The sequence below is a fragment of the Dermochelys coriacea genome, chromosome 7 (genome assembly GCF_009764565.3).
Source record: "Dermochelys coriacea isolate rDerCor1 chromosome 7, rDerCor1.pri.v4, whole genome shotgun sequence".
Lineage (NCBI taxonomy): Eukaryota > Metazoa > Chordata > Testudines > Dermochelyidae > Dermochelys > Dermochelys coriacea.
The window spans coordinates 32937726-32957583 of record NC_050074.1 but is presented as its reverse complement, the minus strand read 5'-3'; the positions used below and the strand labels follow the sequence as shown (position 1 = coordinate 32957583).

At 52.2% G+C, this 19858-nt stretch overlaps 1 protein-coding gene across 3 annotated transcripts; it reads left to right on the top strand.

Moving 5' to 3' along the window:
• The first annotated feature begins 52 nt into the window (after positions 1-52).
• FRMD8 (FERM domain containing 8) lies at positions 53-19034 on the top strand. 3 transcript variants are annotated; one of them, XM_038409570.2, is made up of 11 exons: positions 53-210; positions 944-1028; positions 2012-2179; positions 4986-5087; positions 5550-5608; positions 7214-7380; positions 9661-9879; positions 10258-10381; positions 10800-10946; positions 11349-11547; positions 12544-19034. In XM_038409570.2, exons 2-11 carry the CDS (start codon positions 944-946, stop codon positions 12663-12665), a joined length of 1392 nt encoding a protein of 463 aa, XP_038265498.1. In that variant the 5' UTR covers positions 53-210; the 3' UTR covers positions 12666-19034. The 3 variants fall into 3 exon arrangements, with proteins under 3 accessions (XP_038265498.1, XP_043374001.1, XP_038265497.1); XM_043518066.1 differs by lacking the exon at positions 944-1028; XM_038409569.2 differs by lacking the exon at positions 53-210 and having other exon boundaries at positions 926-1028.
• Positions 19035-19858: the final 824 nt, after the last annotated feature.

The window sequence follows — 19858 nt, the reverse complement described above, 5'->3', positions numbered from 1 at the left end:
AATCGAATTCCGGTGCGGGCGCTGCCGCCAACCGTCAGGCTCGGCGAGGCGAATCTCCGTGACGTCACACAGCTAGCGGCGGGCGGGGATTGGGCGGGACATCCCTTCTTCCAGCATCCGGGGCTCGCCGCCCGCGGTGCTTCCAGCTGCACAGACCCTGGCAGGGAGCGGGAGAGATCCGGGCGGGCGGCAAGCGACGGCGCCGTGGAGGTAAGAGGGGGCTTGAGAGGAGGTCTCCGGGGGTCTGGGCTGCCCTCCACACAAGGGGTTCCCCAGACTTCCCGCTCTGGGGCCCTGCACCCCCTCCCACCCCAGGGACCCTGCACCCCTCCCTCCCAGGGACCCGCACTCCCTCCAACCCAAGAGACCCTATGTTCTTCCCCCGCACCGCTCTCGCACTCGAGACCCTCTGCCCCTCCTTGCTATGGGGACCTGCACCCCTCCTCCTTGATCCAGCTCCCCCTCTGGCCCTGCACCCCCTCTTCCAAAGGGCCATGTGGACCCCCCCATCCATCTAGAGGGCTCCCAGCCTGGGGCTCTGCATGCCCCGCAAGGATCTCCCGACCCCCCGGCCCTGGGATATTCCTGGGTTCCCCCCAAGGGGGCTCCCTGCCTCCCCGCATCCACTATCTCCCCCCCCCCCAAGGATCTCCCAGTGCTGCCAAGATACCCAACTAGTGGGCCCTTACACTTCTAGCTGGAGGCTCCTATCCCCCTACTTGGGTCCAGGAAGCCCCTCCCCCTCACCAGCCCGGGTTCCCCAGTGCTTGGCTCCTATCTATGCCCTCCTCGAAGCCCCTGGAGCTGCCTCCTCTCACCACTGGGATGTTTACCCCAGTGTGTGTCTTCCCCCCCCAAAAAAACCCCCATCTCTATCTGGGGTGTGTCTCTTGGTAACACCCCCCATCATAGTCTGAACCCCCCCATGTTTGTGTGTCTTCAGATGGAAGGAGCAGATGGGGCTGCTGTCCCCCCCAACTCGGCGGATCGCTCCCACCGAAGCAGCATCTCCTCCATGTGTGCCCGATGTAGGTGACATTTGGAAGGCAGGTGGCCTCTCTTAGAGGAGAGTGGGATCTGGTGATTTCAGGGCAGGGACTGGGAGCTAGGACCCCTGGGTTCTTTTCCCAGCTCTGGGTGGGGAATGGGCTTAGACTGGGGAGTGTGGGGGCAGAGAGACAAGACTCTTGGGTTCTGTCCGAAACTTTGGGATTGGATTTACTAGAGTGTCTCATGCTTCGTAGCTTGTGTAGGTTGAACTTATTACACACCCTGGTCTCCTTATGTCCCCCCAGCTCCCTGTATGCAATGTCCCCATCCCTCTCTACTTCAGGGACTCCCTGCAACTCCATTCCCTTTTTCCCCCATGCCAGGGGCTGTATATGGCCTCCCGTTTCTCCCGTTCCTGTTTTTGTGACTTTTTTTTCACCAAGTTCTATAGGGATCTGCCGAGAATGTTACTGGAAATTTTGGAGCGACTCAGATGTAGCATTCAAAAGCTATCGTGTTACAGACAGAGAAATGCCCTGGAGTTGAGCATAAAGATTGATGTAAGCCAACTCTTGGGCCTCTGTTGAGTCAGCTGTGTCATGGCTACAGCAGGTCAGGACTTTTTCCATGCACTGTTTATCACCCAAAGATGCAACTTTGTCAAAACCAAAACTGTTCACGAAACAGGGTTGGTTTTGACAAATCTCTGAGCTGAAAAACTTTTGGAAACATAAAGAGTATTGCGGTTAAGTAACAGGCTGTGTTGTCTTTTTTGAATCAGAGAGTTCTGGGGGTTTGAGTCAAAATGATGTGGTGGTTGGAAACTTTAGCAAATATAGATTTAAAAAGATCAGAATCGAAATACATCAAAACTGATCTGGACTGAAATTTTTTTCAACTCTTTGGTTTGTGAAAATGTTCATGTTTTTGACTTTTTATCTTAGTTTGAGAAGGAAAATGTTTTGGGGTATCACAAACTTTCATGAAACAGGAAAACTGTGACCCTCTGCTCTCCTCTTAGCTCTGGATGTCCTGGTATATCTGATCGATGACACTGCGGTGCAGCTGAGTGTGGACAATCTGATGTCTGTCACTGTGCATGAGCTACATCGCATCGTCCGGGATGCCCTGCAGCTTCCTGAGTGTGCCATGGAAGTCTTCTCCCTGTGGCTCATCTCTCCCTTGCTTGGTAAGGTGCTTGGTTCATTGTCACAATCTCTTATGCTACACCCTCTCCTATCACCCAGGGAGGCCTGTGCACAGCCTCCTGTACTGTTGCATTACCCAAGACTTTGCAAGTCTCATCACCCCCTTTTACAGGGGAAACTTAGGCACAGAGAGGGGAAGGGACTGGTCTGTGGTCATGTGTAGAGTCATTGGTGGAGCTGGCAATGGAACCCAGGGGTCCTAACTCCCAGTCCCCTCCCAGAGCAGGGAATGGAACCCAGCAATCTGGTTCCCAGCTCTCATCACTAAGCCACAGTCCCCTCCTATTGCTAGGGATAGAACCCAGGAGTCCTGACTCTCAGCCCAGTGCTCTAACTGCTGGACCTACTGTCCTTCCAGAGCTGAGCATAGAACCCAGGAGTCCTGACGCCTGGTCCTGTGCTGAAATCATTAGCCTGCCCTGTCTTTCCACTGACAAAGTATTTATCTGCTTCTCACTTCGCATTGTCTATTTCGGATGTAGTAAATGGTTGCTGTTTGATTTCGGGTAGGTTGGCTGTTGTGTGACTCAGCCATTGTTTGTTAAAATAAATAAGGAACGAGGAAACTTCCTGCATCCATCCACCTGTGTTCCTAAATAGAGGTTCTGAAATGCTTTCTGTACTAAACAGCCTCAGCTGTTAGAGATGGTCGCATCTCTGTGCCGAGTGAGGGAACCCTGTATAAACATCGCCCCAGAGGTGGCTGCATTTCAACTGTCATTAAAGCAACTGCTGTGTTTGTAAAAAGCGCTTTTGGAATGCGACTGCTGTTTATACAGAGGTCCCTCAGTGGGTACTGAGGTACGGCTGCCCCTAGAGTGGGGTGCAGGGACTGTTTATACAGGAGTTCCTCACTGAGCATGTGATGTTGCATTGATTTACTGTGATGAACACTAGTAACATTCCCTCTCTTGCACACTTACCGGACGATCGTGCTTTAAGTGCAACCAGGAACTCTGTGCAAAAGTCCTTCAATTGGCTCTGCCCTGTGGGGCCTGAGCCCCCAGCCGGAGGGGTGTTAACAGGAAGTGTTGAATGGCAGGCATTGGGTCAACCTGCGGCTGTTGATCCTGAGTCTTCCCAGCTGGGAGCATGTTGGGAGCAGAACGGAAACTTCCAAGGAACATCCAGGCAAAATGAATCATTTCATGGCACTGTTCCAGCTAGCTTAGCTGTTGTTTTTGTCTCCTGGCTTACATCTGTTCCCTTATCTCCCATCAGCTTTCATCCCTAGCACATCCCTGCTGTAACCTGTCAGATGTTCCTTGCTTACTCTCTCAGACCTCCCCCAGCCTGCTGGTTTTCATTAACCCTCTCCCGGTAATAGTCCCAGCAACGTCCGACTGTCTTAGTCTTTCTAGCAGATGCAACCAGTATTGCTGGGTTTGATGCCCTCCAGTGTGAAGGGAGACTGGGAGTGAGACTGGGTTCTTTCCCCAGCTCTGGGAGGGGCGTGGGGTCTAGTGGGTTAGAGCACAGAGCCTGGAAGCCAGCATTACTATTAGTACAAGCTGTTGTAGTACAGGGCTCAGTCTCTGTCTGGGTGCCTAGATGCTAGAACTAAGGCTAAGTTTTAGTCACGGGGTATTTTTAGTAAAAGTCATGGACCGGTCACAGGCAGTAAACAAAAATTCACGGAGGGAGGAGCGGGCCACGGGTGCTTGGTGTGGGTGGGGAAAGAGCCGCGGTGCACGGCCCGAGACCCCCGCTGGGGGAGGGAGGGGTGGCAGGTGGCAGTACACAGCCCCGGAGTGGACCCCCGCTGGTGCTGGGGGGTGTTTGGTGGCTGGCAGGCTCCTTACCCAGTTCCGCACTTCCCCGGAAGCGGCCGGCGTGTCCCTGCAGCTCCTAAGGGGAGGGAAGGCCAGGGGGTTTCCACGCTGGCTCTGCAGCTCCCATTGGCCAGGAATCGCAGCCAATGGAAGCTGTGGGGGCGGTGCCTGCAGGCAGGGGCAGCACATGGAACCCCCTGGCCCCTCCGCCTAGGCGCTGCAGGGACCTGCTGGCCGCTTCCGGGGATCCCCCTTAGGTAAGCACTGCATCCCAACTCCCTGCCCCAGCCCTGAACCCCCCTCCCACAGCCTGACAGACACACCGTCTTAGCTATGCCGACAGGTGCACTATAAAGAACTGCATTTCAGGAAGTGGAATATGCTTCAGATCAATGAGGTTTTGGGGTGTGGTTTTCCATCTGCCAGTCTCCATTGCCACCTGTGCTTCTGCTGCCCTTGGTTAGCAGCACCGTCTCCCCCTGTGGCATCCCAACCTGCTGTGTGGATGGCCTGCTTGGGACTCCAATGGTCAGGAGCGCAGCTGTTACCCCTCCTCTGCCCCCTCTCCCAGGTCTGTAGGGACAGAGGGAGCATTCACAAGGTGGGGGGTGGGGTGTTTGAGTTCTCCCATCCCACACCGCCTGCTGACTGTCCCTGGACCCTGGCAGTGATGAATTTAGCAGGTGCTTATAAGTGGTCTAGGTGGGCTGGTCTTTTATTTCTATTATGGTAGTGCCTAGAAGATCCAGATGACAACAGGGTCTCTTTAGGGGGTGTGCATTATTGGTAGTATGACAGTAATTCATAGAGGTCTCAGCCAAGATTGGGGCCCCATTCTGGAGTGTGCATTATTCATAGTACTGTGATTCTGTCCTGACGGCTGGGAGGAGAGTGGAGTGCAGTGGGTTAGAGCAGTGGCGGCTGGGAGCCAGGACTCCTGGGTTCCACAGTAATATTAATACCAACTTTGGGCTGTAGCTGATGCTCTGTTAGAGACTCTCTCTTTCTGTCTTAGAGGTGCAGCTGAAGCCGAAGCACCAGCCATACAAGGTGTGCCGCCAGTGGCAGGAGCTGCTCTTGCGTTTCACTGATTGTCGGGAGGATGAGATCATGCAGGGTGCGTGTGTGAAGCTTCCTCGCTCCTTCCTGGCCTGCTGACACCCCCGCCTTGACCTTGGAATGCCCTCCTCCAATTGCTGAGCTCATACTGTCTGGCTTAGTTGTACAGAGACGAGTATACGCCAACGGCTAGAGCTGGGTGTGTGTGTGTGTGTGTGTGTGTGTGTGTGAAAAGAGCCAAGACTCCTAGAGGGATGTGGTCAAGTGGGTGAAAGCTTTGGGAGTTAGGAATTATAGGTTCTAGTCCCAGCTGGGGAAGGGGGGGCATCTAGTGGGTTAGAGTGGGGAGTGGGAGTCTATCCCCAGTTGGGGGAGGGAGTCTAGTGGGGTTGGTACCTGGGATTCTGGGATTCTCTTCCCAGCTCTGGCCTGGCTGGCTCCCCAGTTTCCAGGAGGCAGTGGTAAAGCAGACTCTTTTGACCACATACATGTCTTTACTGGAGTCTCTTTCATCTCCCAGATGAGCCTTCCCTACAGTTCAGAAGGAACGTGTTTTTTTCGAAGAGACGGGAGCTGCAGGTGAGCACATGGGCTCCTGTCTGAGTCTCCTCTGCTGGTGTCACTCACTTCTATGACTGTGTGGCAAGGCCTTTTGCATATTGATCAACTTCTTATTATTTAACCTCTGATTATCTGGAGAGTTAAGAGCCTAAACCCACAAGAGATGGGGTCCTCGGGAAATCCCAGCCTCGTCATTCGCAATTTCTGTTGCAGAAGCTCTGCACGGGTGTCCCCTCCCTGGCAGCCCAGATCATGGCCCCTGTTGTGCCAGGCACTGCACGGACTATCCCCCAGGCCACATCATGTGGGGCACTGCATGGATACATCCTGAGAGACAGTCCCAGAGAGATGGGGGATTATTTTTGCTCTTATACAAATGGGGAAACTGAAACACAGAGAGGGAAGTGACTTGCCCAAGGTCACACAAGGGAGTTGGTGGCAGAGCCAGGAACAGAACTAAGGTGTCCTGCATCCCAATGCTGGGCCATAAGACCATTCCTCCTACAAAAACATCTGCTCTGTCTCTAATCTTTTGTAAAATCTTGCTACGACCAACCTGGTGTTCTGGACTTTGTGTCGAGCTATGAAATTGGTCCCTCTGCCTCCTGCTCTGGTTCCTTAGGCCTCATCTACAGGGGGAAAGTCACATTGGTTAACCACAGATTTGAGTTATAGCTGGTTACAACATCTCCACAGAAGTTGAAAATTCGGTTTAATTTAACTCTGTTCCCAGTGCCATGCAGCGAAGCAGCTCAGTCTGTTCATTTTATTACGAAGCAGATTGAGAGAGGATCAGTTAGTGCGGGATATCTTCGTGGGGAGAAAAGCCCACATACCAAAAGGACAGAACTAGTCGGGAATTTGTCAACGTGATTTTTGTTTGGAAAATGCCAGATTGTGGAAACCAAAACTCAGCAGAAACCCCTTTTGACGCATGTAACAGGGGAAGCTTCTCCAGATCTGGGAGGGCCACCAAGAGAGGCAGGCCAGTGGTGCAATGGGTAGGGCACTTTCCTGGGATGTGAGAAACCCAGGTTCAAGTCCTTGCTCTGTCAGTTTTAAATTGGGAGCAGGGTATTGAACCTGGGTCCCCCACATCCTGGGTGAGTGCTTCCTGGGGGGGGGGGAGGGCATAAGAAATTTTGAAAGTTTTCGGTTTCATTCTCTCATCAGAACAAAAACAAATGTTGAAACTTCACAATTTTCCATGCAATGGAATTGCTTGCCAGCCAGCTCTGCTACAGGGCTCTTAACCTAGCAGAGAAAGGCAGAAGAGGAACCAATGGGTGGAAGTTGAAGCCAGACACGTTCCAACTAGAAATAAGGCACCGTTTTTAACAGTGCAGGTGATTAACCACTGCAGCGAACTCTCAAGGAGAGTGGCAGAGTCTCAATCTTTTGAAGCCATCACATCGAGGCTGGAAGAGATCGATCAGAGACTAGGCTCAATGCAGGGGTAGGTGGGTGAAATGTAATGGCCTGTGTCAGATGGGAGATCAGACTAGATGATCAACTAAGCCCTTTTGGCCTGGAAATTAACCTCCTAGGCAGCCCAGCTTGAACCAGAGGTGGAACTGGAGCCACTTTCTGGCCTTTGCTTTGATCACATTCTTTGGCCCGCAGATCGAAAACGAGGCTGTCCTGCGGCTGCTCTACGAAGAGGCCAAGTTCAACATCCTGGAGGGACGCTACCCGTGTGACATGGAGGACTGCGAGCAGTTGGGGGCCCTGGTCTGCAGGCTGCAGCTGGGTCCCTATGACCAGGACCAGCATACGGCCTGTGCCTTGAAGTAATGGGGGGGAGGGCATTGCAGGGGAAGAAGTGGGGGCACGGTCTAGAGCAGGGGCATCGGTCATCTGGAGGATCAGCCTTTTAACTGTGGGCCGGGGTATAAGCTCAGGCCTATGTACTCCCCCTTGGATGCCCAGTAGATCTCCCACTGGTCTTGGTGTGGGACTGGCCCTGGGAGCAAGGGGAGAGCAGTCTTTATGTAGTTGCTGAGGGCTGTACGCTTGGTAGCTTACGTAGGCCAAGCGCATTGCACGGGGCTTCATACATCCCTCCACAGTTCCCTGTGTGCCACCCTCCATCTCAGGGACTCCCTGCAAACCCTGCCCCCAATCTCCCCCATGCCAGGGGTTCTGTATGTCATGCATTCCCCCTATCCCCATATCAGGATCCCCCATTATCCTCTCTGTGCCAGGGGTTGTGTGCATGCTCCCATCCTCCCCTCCATCCCCCCATTTTTCTGTTCGTCTGGGCAATCAGTCATTCGGGGTGTCAATGTGTTACTCTTGGGAGGATGAGCAGGGAGAAGCAGGAGTGATGTTATGCTGGAGGCGTTAATGGTGCCATCGACTACTTGTTTGATTTATACACAGTTGCACAAGTGCTTGACACTGGTTGTGTGAATCAAATGGCAGAGGTTCCATGTGTCCTCCATATTTTCCCCCAGTGGTTTTTCCATTTTCCCCCCAAAATCCATTGGGTTCTGGCCATTGATGCCTAGAACATTCCCTGAAAATTCAGGGAATGTTCAGATGCAACAGTCAACAACTATTGTTATGTCTATACAGAGAAATGCCATAGAGCTTGCAAAGGCTCTACACTCAACTCCATCAGGTACTTTTCTGTTCCTGCATTCAATATCGGTCCAGGAGCAAAGCTGTGGTCTGATCGTTGTTTTCCCACTTTGGTTCTTCATTCTCCCACCTTCCTTTCTCTTTCTCTCCTTGTTTTTTCTCTCTGCTCTCCCTTCCCTACAACAGTTGCTCCCCACTCCCTCTCCCTTTCCATCTGCTAAAATGATCAGCCATGGAATAGTCTGACACTTGTCCTCTGAGAGCTTGAACTCCAGTGAGAATAGTTTGAGGCATGGGGAATGGACCCCTTAAAGTATAATTAGAGACTCAGGTGGGTCAGTTACATTCAGGGCAGTTTTCCCTTCCCCTACCCAAAGCAATTAGTTCAGGCTCTCTGCAGACTCAGGCCGGCCTCACTGTGTTGCTTGCACTCAGGGCATTCCCCCCACTCTATCTCTGAGCTATTGTGTCAAGCTCGTGGCAGACGCTGTGATATCAGTCACACTCTGATGACGTTGGGAAGCTTCAGATTTTGTACCACTTGAATGTTATGCAAGCCACAAATACATCATACAGGCCACACTTGGTCTGCAGGCTGTATGTTTGACATCCTTAATCTAGTTGAGTATACTTCCATCCCAGAACTGGGAATGGAACCCAGGAATCCTGGCTCCCAGCCCCCTGTTCCTCTAACTCCTTTCCTGGAGCTGGGAATAGAACCGAGGAGCACCAGCTCCCAGTCCCACTGCTGAATGTGCTTTCCCTTGCTTGGAGTCATGCTGGCAGATGAAGATGAGGCAGGTTTCCCCCATTCTCTGTGCAGCTGGATGCCCCTGATAGGGGGTATGCTGATCCCACAGTGCGAGTTTGGCTGGGATCCTGAGCCAGGATAATAGCTCGTTGTCCCACCCAGCAATGCTCTGTCTATGGGGCAGCTTAACTGGGCTTGCTTGTGAACAATGGTGCTATTCATTGGGGCGGTGCTTGTAGCTGTGCAACACCCACCTCTCCTGGTGAATATAGTTGCAGCTGTTTCAAATGTGGCCCCTCCAGCCTGTATGTGTTCAGAAGGGGAAAGCCTCCCTACATGGGTCGGCAAGAAAGGAGTTGATGCAAGGGATGTACTCGTAAATACTCTGTAAGCTGTGATGCTTCTGAATCCTGATCGTGGCAGAGCTCGAAATAGCACCCAGGAGTACTGGCTCCCAGCCCCCGCTAACCAGCAGACCGGTGGTACCCACACAAGTTACAATCTTGGGGGGAGCTGGAGGGGAAGGGGGCTGCCATAGCCTGGAGGGGGATGGTTAACTGGATCAGGTGGCTCCCATAATGGGGGAGGGTGGAATCTCAGTGAAGAGGGTTGCAGGGGGGAGGGGGGAGTCATAGCCGAGGAGTGGGGGGTGTTGAAGCAGAAGGAGCTGTTCTAGCCCTGGGGGTCATGGGGGGGGCTGCTGCCCCCTGTTCTGAGAACTGTGCTGTCCCTGCAGGGAGAATCTGGAGACCTTCCTGCCTGCTCACCTGTGCCGGCGGGGGCACAGCCTGCTGACGGCGCTGTGGAAGCGGGGGGCCAAGCAGCCGGCCTACGAGCAGGGGCTGCTCCAGGCCTACCAAGCAGTGCGGGAGGAGGCAGCCTGTGAAGAGCCTGAGGCTCTGCGCCAGCACTACCGGGCCTATCTGCAGAGGTGCCACCAGCTGCCGTACTATGGGTGAGTCTGGGCACTTGGCTGCTGAATAACCTGGCAACTCCTGCACCTGTCAGTGGCGTGAGCAGGAGGGAGTTGGTAATCCCAGCCCAGCAATCCCATTAATTCCACCATCTCCCCTATTCATGGTCTTCCCTGGCCCCTCAGGCAGTGACCTAGCTGTGTAAGAACCATTTCCTGGCCATAGTGTGACAAGATCTCACAACAGCGCCTGTATCTTTGCTATCTGTGGTTCAGGGGACATGAGGGAGGAATATGGTGCCCAGGGGGACAAATCCCAAAGCCTTCCCAGTTCTGTTAGTGAGCGCTTGTGCAATCCGAGCACTTCCCCATGTGAGGCCTACCTGCCTTGGTGCAACGGATATGTCTTTCTCTCTCCAGCTGTGCTTTCTTCTATGGGGAGATTGACAAGCCAGCCCAGGGCTTCCTGCACCGGGGAGGACGCAAGGCAGTGTTGGTTGCCATCAGCTTGGAGGGTGTGTACGTCATGGACAGCAAGGAGAAGGTAATGCTGCTTAGGGGATCCAGTGGCGAGGGGTGCATGAGAGCTGTGCACGGGGACATATGCTGCTCTTTTGGGGACATGGCTGGAGGCTGTCTCTGGATCCCCCGTATCCCTACAGCGCCTTCTAGTGCTGCCCAGATCCTCCCTGTACCGCCCAGAGTCCCCTATGCTGCTCCCCATACACTCTAGTGCCTCCTAATGTTGCCCACATGTGTCCTCTGTTTTCCATGATGCTGAGCCAGCCAGTCCCGCTGCTATGGGGCCGGATCACAGACAGTGCCCCCTAGAAGGGAAAGACCCTATGTCCCATTCCCTACCCCACAAGCCAGCCAGCCAGTACCCCCGCCCTGGGTCTGGATTGTAGCTGGCACACCCTGGGGGAGAGAGGTCCCATGCACCATCCCTCTTTCTATTGCAGCATGTCTTGCTGGGCCTGCGGTTCCAGGAGCTCTCATGGGACCACACGTACCCCGATGAGGAGGAGGAGCACATTCTCTGGCTGGAGTTCGATGGGGAAAACGAAGGGACCCTGGTCAACAAGCTGCTGAAGATTTACTCCAAGCAGGTGACTGGGATCTCTGGGGTGTTTTTGGTCTGTGGGCCCCATCCAGCTTCTGGCTGTCCCACCGAGGCTGCCAGCAAGCGGCAGGGGGTATAGTCCGTGCTCGGAGCAATGCTCCCATCCCAGCACTGGCCGTCTTCCCCTACTGGAGCCTGGATTTTTTCACAGGCCAACAAACAGCCACCGGACTGGGAACAGGCTCTTCTTGGGGCTGGGTTAGAGGGGAAAGTCCCCAGGCCCCATTCCCTGAGCCAGCCAATCTCCCCTGCATGGGGCCGGATCAGACCTGGAGCCCCCTCTGGAGGAACGGCCTCCTGTCCCATTCCCCACCTCCCTGAGCCAGCCAGTCCCCACCGCGCCCTGGTGGGGAAGGCCCAGCTGACCGCCAACCCCTGCTCCCTGCAGGCAGAGCTGATGAGCGGCCTTATCGAGTACTGCCTGGAGCTGAGCGCAGGAACGGAGGCATCGGCCCCAGAGAACAGCAACCTCCAGAGCCCCACGCTGCCATCTCTGGCCAGCAAGCAGCGCCCCAAGCTGCGGCGGCAGAACAGCGTGGTCTGCAGCCGCATCCAGCACCTCGCCACCATAGACTACATTGAGGACGGTAAGCAGGGGGCGGGGGGTTGTCCTGTGGGGCTGCACCCAGCTTGGAAGGTTGGGGCTTCCCTGCCCTCTACCAGTCCGCTGGAACCTCCTGTATCTCTCTCGCTCTAGCGGTGGCGGGCAAACGTTTTGTCCTGAGGGCCGTATCAGGTTTCTGAAATTGTATGGAGGGCCGGTTAGGGGAGGCTGTGCCTCCCCAAACAGCTAGGCATGGCCCGGCCCCCACCCTCTATCTGACCCCCCCACACACTTCTTGCCCCTTGACGGCCCCCCCCAGGACTCCTGCCCCATCCAACCCCCCAGTTCCCTGACAGCCCCCCGGGGACCCTTCCCCATCCACCCCCCATTCTCAGTCCCCTGACCGGACCCTCTGCCCCTAACTGCCCCCCGCCACCCTATCCAACCCCCCCTTCCTGATTGCCCCCCCGGGACTCCTGCCCCATCCAACCACCCCTTCTCCCTGACCGCCCCGAGACCTCTCACCCCTAACTGTCCCCCATCCAACCCCCCTCTCCTTCCTGACTGCCCATCCACCTCCCTGAGCCAGGGGCCAGGCAGGACGGTCCCATGGGCCACATGTAGTTTGTCCACCTCTGCTCTAGAGTCACACCCAGTGGAGTCTCATAGCTCCATTATCACCCCATTATCGGGGGCACCAAACAGGTGGGTGAGTAAGTGGCAGAGCCTGAGATAGAACCCAGGGGTCCTGGCTCCCAGCCCCTGCTACTGTAACCCACTAGACTCCACTCCCCTCCAGAGCCAGGGAGAGAACCCAGGCGTGCTGGCTCCCGGCTCCCCCATCCCCAGAGTTGAGGATAGAACCCGTGTATCCTGCCTTAAACTCTGCTGTGACTCTCGGGGGAAGCAGTCATTTTGTTAGCCATTTTCAGCTTCTTCCATTAAGCTGTGGCCCCGTGGAGTCCAGTGGATGAATCCAGGGCTCACTTGTACCTGTATCTCTCCTCCCCACCTTCTTACCCTGCTTCCTGGGCTTCAGGTAAAGAGATCAAGCGTGTGAAACCCAAGCGGACAGCCTCCTTCTTCACCCGCCAGTTCTCGCACGGCTCTACCTCCTACTCCGCTGTGCAGACTCCAACGGAAAGCCTGGAGCAGGGCTGAGTGCCATCTTCGCCGGTGCACAGGGAGCAATGGACCGATCCATCTAGGGGCATGCCCTGTGCCCAGCACACTGGCTCTCCTCTGGGCTAGGAGCCTCTCTAAGTTATTCTGTGTTAATTTATACCAGTGGGATCCCAGCTTGCTGCATCGAAAGTCCTGTCTAGTCCCTCTTTTGCAGACATTCCAGCCTAGGCCCTTCGGTGCTGGGGCTCCTCTGGTTATGTTGCTTTGAGTGTTCTTTGTGGGCACTGACACCCCCTCCTTACCCCTGGTGGTGGAAGCCTCCCAGTGTGGTTCTACTGTACCTGTGCTGGCACAACACCATTGATTTCAGTTGGCACTGATGTAAATGAAGGGAAGAGCAGCCATGCCACCTCGCTGAGCCAGTGTTGCGCTGAGATAATCTTGCCCACCCCTCTGCGCTCCTAGGCCTCTGAGAGCTGTCCTGATGGCGAGCATGCTCTGCATCGTTCCTGCCCCAGAGCTCTGTGTCTTTCCCCCGGGGCGAAGCGTCCCGTCGGCACAGGCTTCACGGAGTGCAGGGCCAGAACCTGCCTGCATGTGCCCATCAGTGCAGCGCGTCAGGGTCCCGCAGCACCTCGCTAGTCCTGAGTGGGGAAACTCTCCTGTCCCTGAATGTTACCTCCCCTTGAGGAGAGGGATTCGTCCGGTCTCCCGCGCAGGGCGTTGGTCCATTCCCCATTTGGTAGAATGTTGAAGTGTCTTGGCTATATCCCCTAGTGGGTCATTCCATTTTCAAACCTGTGCGGGAGTAGGGCAAGGAAGGGGTGTAGCGATTCCGACATAACCCCGCCTGCATTTCTGCGTGAACTGAGTGCGTAGCAGCTTTAAGACCTTTTGCAATTCAGCTGGGTGAGTCTGATTTCAAAGCTGGCCTCGCCTCTGGTCCATAGCTAATTCAGTCCAGGAGAGGTAGGCATGAGGTGTTCAGTGAAGCGAAGCGGGGAAGATTGCTTTGCTGCCGATGCTTCACTAAGAAACAAGCCTCCTGTCTGGGCCGATTGGCTCAAGACATCTCACTAGCCCTAAAAATCCCTTCCTGGCTTCTACATCTACTTCCTGCCCCAGGAACTTGGCCCACTTTTTGGAGGTGTTTGTACGTTAGGCTTATAAGTATCACCCTTTCTGTTGATGGGATATTTTTCTTGGACAAGTGAGTTGCTGGTGCAGGAAATGGGTGACTCCTCCACATGAATCTTTGTTCATCTGTGAAGAAGACACACTGGGGTATTAATACAAAGGATCAGTAATTGACTGCAGCAGGTTTCCTCGCTGGTTGTGCAGCTGTTGGAAGGAACAAGCTCCTTGCCTTTCTGAGGTTGATGGTTGGTCTATTTCAAGTTGGGTGTGGTGACATGCCAGGAGTCCAAACTGCTTTGCCTTATCCATTCAGTGCAGATAGGCTATTTTGAACAACTCGGCCTGTGTCTTGGTTTGGACATGAGCCAAAGGGGTTTAAATACACCAGCCCTGTTAACTTTAACAAGAGCTGGGCATCTAAATCTCTTGCTTCATTTTTGAAAATCTTAGCCTTAAAACCCCAGCACTGCACGCTTTCCTGTAAGTGCTTTATTTCCCTAGTGGGGAAGAGCTCTAGTGGGTGCTTCTTAAATGACAGTGTTGCTTGTTAATCCCCAACCCCCTTTTTAAATCTGCTCTGTTCAATCTAAGGTGGGTGGAGACATCCTTTCAATATGGAAAAAAACCTTTCAGGGTGGGGTGTTTAAAGGGACAGAGGGAATTTAGTCTCTGAACTCCAGTTGAATTTCACTGGGAATTGGGTGCTGATTGGAAACCGTAGCCTTAACCGCAGTGCTGTTTGGAGAGTGGGAAGCAAGCTGGGTGTGTGAAAGTGGAGTAAGTCAATTTCCCCATCCACACAAACCCTTGGTAACTGGCAGTGGCTTTGTGTGCTTGGGAAATCTGGGGGAGGAGGGACATCACCCAGGAGTACTGAGAATCTTAAGCTATACAGACCTGCCAGCCACACACCTCAGCTGCACAAGCATAGCACATGTTCCTGGGCTCCCCAGTCTCCATAATGCACGTTCCCTTGGAAATCTGTCTCCTACGTCAGCGAAGGTTTTCCAGGGATTGTACCACGACCGTTTGCTTGTCTCCTTCTCAACACACCCCACCAGGGAACCAGGTGTTCCTGCTCGTGGATTGACTCTGGATGGCAGTTCATTCCCCTGCGCTGCCTAGACAGGGTAAACGGCCATAAGCTATAGATCTAAACTGCTCAGCCCGTGTTAGCAGCACTGGTGCCAAAAAAAGCTTTGCATTCTTCCCCCGGGGGTTGGCAGCTGAGCACATGGTGCAATCGGGGTGAGGCTGGCATTTTGAGCTCAGTGTCTTAGATTTCCAAAGGGTTTCAGGCACCCAACTCGCATTGAATTTCAATTGGATTCCCCTGCACTCCTTTGAGGAAAAAGCACTAGTCCCCATCTGTTGGTTTTGAGCACTTGTCAATGCCAGTCCGTCTTCCAAACTGATCAGCAATCGGACTGCTTGGAGGGGGAGACTATCAGTGCCTAACGGGCTGAAGTGTTCATCTCCGGTTTCTCTTGGATTTCCAGGTGGTCTTGTCCTCAGTTCCTTCAGGCCCTCGTGGCATTGCAGAGTCGCTAAGCGCAGATGTTGCTGATCCAGTGACAGCAGGAGAGGGAGGCGTAGGCAGACTTTCCTGTGGGGCAGAGTTTGTTCACGGATCCTAATGTAGAAAGATGGAGTTTATTTCTTTGTGTTACCAAGTGGCTCGGCTGGTTTCAGAACCTGTTTGACAGCAAAAGTGTGAGGTGGGGGGAGATTCAGTTTGGGGATGGGGAAAAAAATAGGCTCCAATTATTTTTAGGCTTGGCTGGAAAAGCTGCAGCACTTATTGGAAGCAGGCCGGCTGCTTTGCCAGGGCTGGCTGCGTTTGCGCCCAAATGGCGTGCAAAGCTTTGGCTTTCGTCAGGGACAGCCTGCGTGTTGCGAGAGCTGGATCGGTGCTGACGGAGATGCTGATACAGCAGACTTTTAGATATGGCAGGGGTGGAAGCACCAGTGGGTTAGCTAGGCCCAACTGACAACTTGTCTAACTTTCCTCTGGCTTGTAGCGTGTGCAGTCCCACAATTAGTGTATTTCTGGAGTGTGTGCCACTGCCTTAGGGCTTGGCTACACTTACATTTTATAGCGCTCTAACTTGCTGGCTCAGGGGGGTGAAAAACCACCCCCCTGAGCGTAGCAAGTCTGAGTGTTTTAAAGCGCTAGTGTAGACAGGGTCCAAGCACTGGGAGCCAAACCCTTTGTGGAGGTGGATTACCAGGAGCGCTGGGAGAGCGCTCTCCCAGCGCTCGCATGCGACCACACTTGCACTTCAAAGCGTGCTGCGGGAGCACTTTGACGTTTCCAGTGTAGCCATGCCCTTTGTGCTAGGTCAGTCAGTGACTCTAGGGGTTCTCCAGCTGGGGCTTGGAGCCAAGTGTTGGGCTCTGTCCTCATCTCAGTGTTGGAAGGGGGTCTGCTGTAGGGACTTCATAAATACTTTCGCTCCAGCCTTAGGTCATCTGGGTCCTGGTCTGATTTCTAGCTCTGCCAGCCGGTGCTCTGGCTCCAGCCATTCTCCCAGTGCAATGGTGCTACCCTTTCTGCTTCCAAGCCACGTCGGTGATCAGCTCTGCTTTTTCCCAGTGCTGTTCTGACCCAGTTAGCATCTTGTACCACTTTGCACTAACAGGAACCACAGCACAAAGGTGCAGGACAGCGGTGAATCCAGCTCCAAGTGCTGAATGGAGCAGAGGTGGGGGTTGCTAGTGATTTGAGAAAACATAAAAAAATTGTGCAAAAAATACAGGGCATGATCCTGTTTCAAACCGGGGGAAGGAGGCTTTAGAACCTTCCCTGGGGTTCCTATCCGTTTCTCACTGTACTGCAGAGTCACCATGTTAATGTGAGCACTGAAATGGTACACCACAGAAAGCATCCCAGTTTCATCGGGGTAAAAGAAAAGCACATTGGTTAAAGGTGACAGCCACATTTTCTGGTCAGGAGAACTCTGATATCCCATATGCAAAGGGCATGAGACAGCCCAGCATGGGACTGAAGCACAAGGCTTTGTGAGACAGACTTGGATTCTTGCAGATTTGGAGTGGAGCACGGGGTGGGGGGATAGTTTTTCTCCTGCGGTGTCTGAGGTCTGGGAAGTGAATGCAGGAAGGAGCTGGGTGTGCGGAAGAGACGTGGAGGAGCTGCTGCAGCTGGGAATGAGCCACAGATCAGCTAAACCCGAGGGCCCTGGGTTTCAGTAGTGATTCTGGAGGGAGCCCAGCCTGAGACTCCTCCAATGTGACTGGATTTTCAAAGGGCAGGTGCTCAGCAATTCCTACAAATCAGGCCCCTTTTAAGGGCAGCCAAAAGTTGAAGCACCCAAAATCCTTAATCACTGTTGAAAACTCTTGGCTAAGGATCATTCATGTTAAACCTGAGACACCCAGTGTCTGAACCCTGAATACTCTGGGTTATGTCATGTCAGTGGAAGGCACCTTGAAGCAGCTTGTCTCTTTAATGCCGCAAAAGCCTTCAAAGCGACTAAAGGCCTACATTTTGCATCTGGTGCTAGGTTCACTGCCGTGGCAAGTGGGTGTGAAATACTGCTGGGTCCTTGCTTGCACTCGGATAAAATTGCTACATGAGGCTGATGGAACCAGGCCCAAAGCATTCAAGGTTCCAGTCCCCCTCTGTGCGATTGGATTCAGGCTCAGTTGGCGCTTTGGTCAGTGCCTGTTGTGTGATCAGTTTTCGGAATTGCCATGGGGGCTGTTAAAAATGCTGAGCTCGGCCTTCATTCTGCACTTCCTGTTCAGCTTGTGGTTAGCAGTGTGGGAGGGGCCGGGGGAGAAAATAGTTTGCCTCTTAGCCATTTGCAACTGCTAGTGCTTGCATAACTGGACTCCTCCTTTTACTAGGTCAAATGTCACAAGAAACTGCTCTAGCACAATTGCTGCAATGTTTTGGGTTTGCACAATTTTTTTTTTAAACAATATAAACACTGCTGTGGGTTTGAGGTTTGGCTAAAAACACAGGAGGGGTGTTTTTTAATTACACTTGGGCAACATTTGGACCCCCTTCCTCTCATTTTTGGAAGGCAAAGGGCTACTGTTTTGGTTTCACAGATGCAAATAATGCCCCCTAGTACTTTACAAATGATCACCTGGTGTGTCCTCCTCCTCCTCCAGTATATTTCACAACAGCTGCAAGAAGACAGCTTTGTACTCTGAGGCACTTGTCCAGATCTTCACTGAAGCTGTGCTGTTTTCAGCACCTGGAATCACTGTTCTGTTGATTTAGACCAGCTGATGTTCTGGCCCATTATCAACATAAAACTCCATATTATTAACATAGGTTTTGAAAAACCTACAACACTAACTAGTTGCCACGTGGAGAATTTGGAAGAGCTGCTATGTTTTTCACCATTGGTCCTGTCTCATTTTTGCATTTACCATTAAAGTTAACTGGTCGGTTTCCCTTTTGGGCATCAGTTAGCTTTCTCCTCCTGATGCTGTTGTACTGTATTTCGGTCTCTGAATGGCATTTAAATCCAAATAACTTTAACTTTGTCACTGACTTATTTTATTTAAAAATTCCAAAAAATGTCTATTCATAGCAGGCTTTGTAAACCTTCCCCTTTGTTTTGTGTAGAGTGAATTTTGGGTTCTGTGCATCAGTGTTCCTTTCATTCCAGCTTTCTTCTGTGTTTAATTCTAGAAGTCTGTGGAGTGAGATCCATATTTTTCACTCTTGCCAAGATTGCATGTCTTGTTTGTCTGGTGCCATGATGCCTTTTGGGATAAAATTGCCAAAATGTGTCTTAAACCATGATCCATACAGCTGGTCTAAGATCATTTTATGCCCAGCACTTTGTAAATGTGCCTTTAAATGCAGTGCCATGGAAGGAAATGGACTGAAATGTATTTTCTCTGGTAGCCAGTATTCAAATCATTCTAATGTTACCTGGAGGAATTGTGCTTTTCCAGGCTGGATTCTGCCCTCAAAAAGACCTGAGTTTGTAATGGAGAATCAAGCCAATAATTATGCACATCTGTCTGAACTGTATCATTCTGTCTTGTGCTCATTGTATCTTGTATCTGGAAGTGTTGATTCTTTTATGTGATGCGTGTGTTTGATTCCCCTGAACTGGAAATGTCATACCTATCAACAATATGCAACACAAAAAATGGCCTTCTCTTTTTACTGATTTCTGTGTGGATTTCATTTTTAGAAGGAAAAAAAATTGTGTACATACTAATATTTTTCTTTTGTATGCTACAGATCACTCTTATAATAAAGAGGCTGTTTTCAACAAATAAGGTACTAATTTGAGATCTGTTTATAAAAGGTACTGTCTGAGAAGCCAAGTGTTAAGATGGGCAATGTTAATTACAGCATGTGATTGAGGAAGGGAGGAGCTACCCCATTTCACATGTTGTCTCTCAAAGTTTATGATCATTATAAAATCACTTCTGTCTTAAGTACTCTTCTGGCCCCCATCCCCATAGCATATGTACACTTCACAATCTGTAATGTATTCATCTTCACACCACCTCTGGGAGATAGGGAAGTGCTATTATCCCCATATAACAAATGGGGAAACTGATGCACACACTAAGTGACTTGCCCAAAGTCACACAGGGCAGTGTTAGAGCAGGGAATCAAACCCCAGTCCCTCAAGTCTGTCTAGCATCCTACCTGTTTGATGGCTTTCCTTCTACCCTCCCACTTCCCTGGTTCTTGTCATGCAGACAGCAAGCAGCAAAAGACGGCAGTCCAAAGTGCAGACAATGCAATGTTTATTGGGGGTTAATTTCCAGCAAGTATGATTCCCATTTCCCTACCTACTGCCTGTTTGACCCCCGTTTATATAGTAATATTCTCAGCTATACCTTAACCAGTCATTTTACTGAAATCTATCTAACCAATCCTAACATACTGTAACATAATTCTCTAACCAACTATATCCCACTACCCTAATTAACTTACACCTAGCAAAATTAATTATACAGCAGACAGAAACAATTAGAGAACCAGACAGATTAACAATAGAAAAGTGGGGGACATAAGGATAATACAGAAATGAGGGTTTCACAACCACAACCATCAATAAGTGATTTCTTGCCAGATAGGATGTTAT